The sequence below is a fragment of the Argentina silus genome (assembly GCF_951799395.1).
Source record: "Argentina silus genome assembly, chromosome: 9".
Taxonomy (NCBI): Eukaryota; Metazoa; Chordata; class Actinopteri; order Argentiniformes; family Argentinidae; genus Argentina; species Argentina silus.
The window spans coordinates 21,876,871-21,881,870 of record NC_139663.1 but is presented as its reverse complement, the minus strand read 5'-3'; the positions used below and the strand labels follow the sequence as shown (position 1 = coordinate 21,881,870).

The 5,000-nt window shown below is 49.3% G+C and overlaps 1 protein-coding gene across 1 annotated transcript in view; it reads left to right on the top strand.

Moving 5' to 3' along the window:
• vwa3a (von Willebrand factor A domain containing 3A) overlaps window positions 1-5,000 on the top strand; it is a gene marked incomplete at its 5' end in the record, with an annotated part of 27,319 nt that overhangs the window by 15,087 nt on the left and 7,232 nt on the right. Inside the window, 4 exons of the mRNA XM_083677424.1 lie at window positions 780-981; window positions 3,462-3,532; window positions 3,943-4,107; window positions 4,500-4,587. Coding sequence (XP_083533550.1) covers window positions 780-981; window positions 3,462-3,532; window positions 3,943-4,107; window positions 4,500-4,587 — 526 coding nt within the window. The remainder of the gene's footprint in view (window positions 1-779; window positions 982-3,461; window positions 3,533-3,942; window positions 4,108-4,499; window positions 4,588-5,000) is intronic.

Here is a 5,000-nt window from a genome sequence, read left to right as displayed (position 1 = left end):
CTAGTGTCAACCATAGTGCTTCCACCTATCAGAATCATGAAGGGGTTAATGGTGATGTATCACAAGGGACCAGCTTTCTAGAATGAAATGTGGGGTACTGGTTATTTTCTGACCCTAACAACCGATTGTAGATCAGCTCTCTCTGTATCTGAGTCAGCCAACTGTTGGCCTCTCCACCTCAGGAGAAGGCTGGTGGAGGTAGAAATTGGAGGATCACTCATTGTGATGCATGAAATGCACGTGTGTTTGATACCATTTCTCATTCCATTCCATGCGTTCCATACAATGAGCCCGTCCTCCGATTTCTACCTCCACCAGCCTCCACTACTCCCAACACCTATAGAACAAAGCCAAGCCACCCTCTGGTGCCCCCTGGTGCTGGAAATCGCTCAATGCTCCCTGTGCTGCTGAGTACAGAGACGGAACTACAGATTCTGCACGGTCATAACGTATTTATAACGAAAACCAACACTCTAGCGATGTCACCTCTGACCTCTAACCTCTATCGATGAATGTAGCTTTTGGGAAACGAAGCCAAGAGCAGTAACTGAACATTCGAAAAAAACCGGACACTTGTTCAACCCTTTTGGTTGGCTGCTCTCTGTAACAGACCTCTCTTGTAAAAGAGATGTTTAATCTCACTGTGACTACCAACTTGTACAGATTAAATAAATAAATAAATAAATAAATACAAAACCCACATTTTGAAGTCTTTAGCTCCAGTACTGAGGTGTGTGTGTGTGTAATGTTTGGTCCCTGTGTCGTACCTCTGTTCCCAGGCGACAGTGTGTTCGTACGTGTCAGAGTCCTGCGTTGGCGGCTCCCTGCGGCTCCACGTCTGTCTGTTCACTGGGGAGGAGGTGGACACACAGACGGCCGGCTGCCCCCCGCCTCGCTACGCCACCAGAGACGAGACCGCAGGGGCGCTGAGAGAGCTGGCACAGGCTGGCGGCGGACGCTTCCACTGGATCAGTCAGACAGGTATCACTGAAAACACACACACACACACACACACACACACACACACACACACACACACACGCACACAAAGACATACACACACACACACACACACACACAAACACACACAAAGACACACACACACACACACACACACGCACACACGCACGCTCGCTCGCACACACACACACAAAGACACACACACGTGCACGCGCACGCCCACCCACACACACACACACACACACACACACACACACACACACTCAGATAATGTACACACACATACACACACACACACACACACACATACACAAACACACAAACACACACACACACTCACATAATGTACACACACACACACACACACACACATGCATAATGTACACACACATCAGACCTGCTCTCTGATTGAATATATCACTCCAGACAGCACTCACACGGTGCTGCAGCAGAACGCTCTCCTGCAGCTAGAAACCATCTTTTCATCCCCAGAGTTAACGAGGCACCATGGCAGCATGAAACAATTAGCACAACTAGGTCACCTCCTCCACACCAACCAAGGTACTTTCAATCCAGGGGAGGCTGGTGGCGGCAGAAATGGAAGGACGGGCTCATTGTGATGCACGAAATGGAGTGAGGAAGGGTATCAAACACACCATTCCTCATTCCATTCCAATCCATTCCATTCCATGCATTACAAGGGGCCCGTCCTCCGATTTCTACCTCCACCGGCCTCCCTTGTTTCAAGCAGGGTATGAGAGAGAGAGGAGAGTCGTGGGAAAACAACAAACGCAGCAGCACCACTGTATCACCGTAGAGAAGTCACACTGATGGATGTTACTGTGGTGCTGTGTGTGTGTGTGTGTGTGTGTGTGTGTGTGTGTGTGTGTGTGTGTGTGTGTGTGTGTTTGTGTGTGTGTTAGTGAGCTAGCACTGTGTTAAACCAGAGAGGTCCATCATTACCACAGCAGCACTTATCCACCGCTGTGAGGGGGTGGACAGAGGTGATTACTTCCTGTTGTAAGTGGATGCTGTGCGTGACACAGCATCCTAATCAGAGAGGAGCTGATCCCAACCCCCTGATTGTTGAGGAGACCGGCTGAATGTGGAAATACCTGAGGGAGAGAAGGGAGGGAAGGGAGGGGAGGGAGGGAAGGGAGGGAGGGAGAGAAGGGAGGGGAGGGAGAGAAGGGAGGGAAGGGAGGGAAGGGAGGGGAGGGAGGGGAGGGAGGGAAGGGAGGGGAGGGAGGGAAGGGAGGGGAGGGAGAGAAGGGAGGGGAGGGAGGGAAGGGAGGGAAGGGAAGGGAGGGAAGGGAGAGAAGGGAGGGAAGGGAGGGAAGGCAAAAAAAGAAAGAAAAGAAAACGTCCAGAGGAAACGATTTTTGTGAAGGACGATGAGAAAGGCTCTGGAACCCTGGCGGAGGATTCAAACACAACTGTAGAATACTAAGCGTGTCCGCTGGATCTGTCTGAGCTGCCAAACTAAACGCCTATTGATGTAGTTGTCACACCAAATGTTTATGATTAGGATTGTTTGTTTGTTTATTTTTTATCTAATTTAGCCAACAATCATGCTGATTATAATTATCACGCGTTGTTCACAACAACAGTGAAGAGTTGGTTTGTAGTCCTAACAGTTTAGAGGAGGCCAGCCTGGTAGAATACTCTCTCAGTGAACAAACGTTGAAGAGCTAACATGCCCAGACGTCAGGGGAGGCTGGTGGGGGTAGAAATCGGACGTGTTTTGATCCCGTTCCTCATTCCGTTCCGTGCATTACAATGAGCCCGTCCTCCGATTTCTACCTCCGCCAGCCTCCCCTGCCAGACACGGTAAACATGATTGAGTTGCTGTAGAGGTGAGAGGTCATTTTCATCTGGTTAACAATAACAGAACATTTAGGGTGGAGGAGAACAACTCAATAACAAGCTACACATGATGATGTACGATGACATGGGATTCCCCTCCATCAGTGGAGATAGAGAGGCATCCCATGTGTTGAGCATATGTGGTGTATTGTGTGTGTGTGTGTGTGTGTGTGTGTGTGTGTGTGTGTCTGTGTGTGTGTGTGTGTGTGTGTGTGCGCGCACGGTTGCACCCATGTGTGTGTGTGTGTGTGTGTGTGCATTCCTGCGTGCATGTATGCAGACGTGCGCTTGTGTGTGTGTGTGTGTGTGTGTGTGTGTGTGTGTGTGTGTGCGCTTACGCCCATGTGTGTGTGTGTGGGTGTGTGCGTACGTGCGCCTACGCCTGTGTCTGTGTGTGTGGGTGTGTGTGTGTGTGCGTGTGTGTGTGGGTGTGTGTAGTCGCGCCCATGTGTGCGTGTGTGCGTGTGTGTGGGTGTGTGGGTGTGTGGGTGTGTGGGTGTGTGCAGTCGCGCCCATGTGTGCATGTGCGTGTGTGTGTGTGTGTGTGTGTGTGTGTGTGTGTATTGATTTGGGGTGTGTTAGCAGTACTGATGCAGCTGGGTGGAAACTGTGAGCCGTGTCCTCTCCCCCTGCAGGCGTCCTGGAGAGTGATGACATCAGCGCTCTGATTGGAGAGATGGAGAGGGCTGCTGATTACTGGCAGAAGGTGAGACTGGAACACGGAACACGGAACAGGAAGAACACGGAACAACAGTTACTCTAGAACTCTGCAAGTGTTCTGAAACTGCTCAAACAGTGCACATTAAGAATTATTGATCCGAGATTCATATGGATATGTCTAGTGATATTGATCAATGTTTGACGTTAAAAAGTAGTTTTGTCATTATCATTATCGTGATCTATAAATCTTTTTTAGTTGTTTTTTTTCTTAAATTGATTGGCATTGCGTAGATAGAAATACCTTCATAGATAGACAGTACAGTAGAAATGCTGAAATAGTAGAAATACATTAATAGATATACACTACATCCTTCTATCTAGCGAAACACCCAGACAAAGAATGACAATGACTGTACAACCAGTCTTTCACGTTTGTCTGCCTCCACCTGTCTCCAGTGCTCCGTGTTGGTGGAGTCCCTGACCCAGAAGGCTGGCTGTAGGTGCCCAGGGGAGGAGCTCCCACCTGGGGGTAGTATTCCAGCCCAGAGGCCCCTGGCCTGGAGGCGCAGGGAGGGACCCCTGCCCCCTCCACGGCCCACTGCCCTCACCCTCGCTAGGCTGGTCAGAGAGGACACTATTAGTAACATGATACACACCTCCCTCCCTCCCGCATGAAGAAGCTCCTCTCTCTGACCCTTTATGACTCTCCCTTCTCTCCCTGGTTCCTATTCTCCTCTAATATGAAATTAAAATTAATATGTTTCATTCTCTTTCATTCTTCCTCTTCCTCCCCTCCCTCTTCCCCCCATCTCAAATGACATTTTTAACCCCGTCCCCCAGGCTGTTGCCCACAGTGGGGCAAAAGTGTCTGGGAACGAGATTACCCTCGTCTCTCTAAACTCTCCCGGACAAACAAAGACCGTTTTAAGACGACGAAGAGTGTGAAGCGTGAAGAGATTGCTTGTTGTACCGTTGCTGTAAGTTGTTGATAAGTCTTTGTTATTTAATTCCAGCAAATGAAGCAGAGCCGAGCGGAGGAGCGCTCCTCCCAGAGGGCCCTCTCCTGGCGCCCCGGCAGTGCCAGCGCTGCCATCCCCCCTGGTCAGTCAGTTCAATTTAATAAACTTTTTTTATGGTTATTTTTTTTAAGGTTATTTTTTTAAGTGGGCCAGTCCCACTCATATATTTTTCATTATTGGATAGAGAGACAGGAAAGTAAGGAGGAGAGGGTATGTCAGCAGGGCTTGGGCCTGGATTGGAACCCATGCCGACACGGGTATATGTGCACTGTAGGCCGTGGTGCTGGACCACTGCACCGCCCCAGGCCGCGGCCAGGAGAACTGCTGATTGAGGGGTCTATGGAAGGATTTCTCCTATTAACTACATATCTTACAATGAACTTAAAATATATTCATGATATATGGTAGGGAAGGATCTAATAAAGGGGCAATCTGGGATTGGTACATCCATTTTTGGACTTCTAAATTATGAATAGCCATTGATTCTTGAAGAAT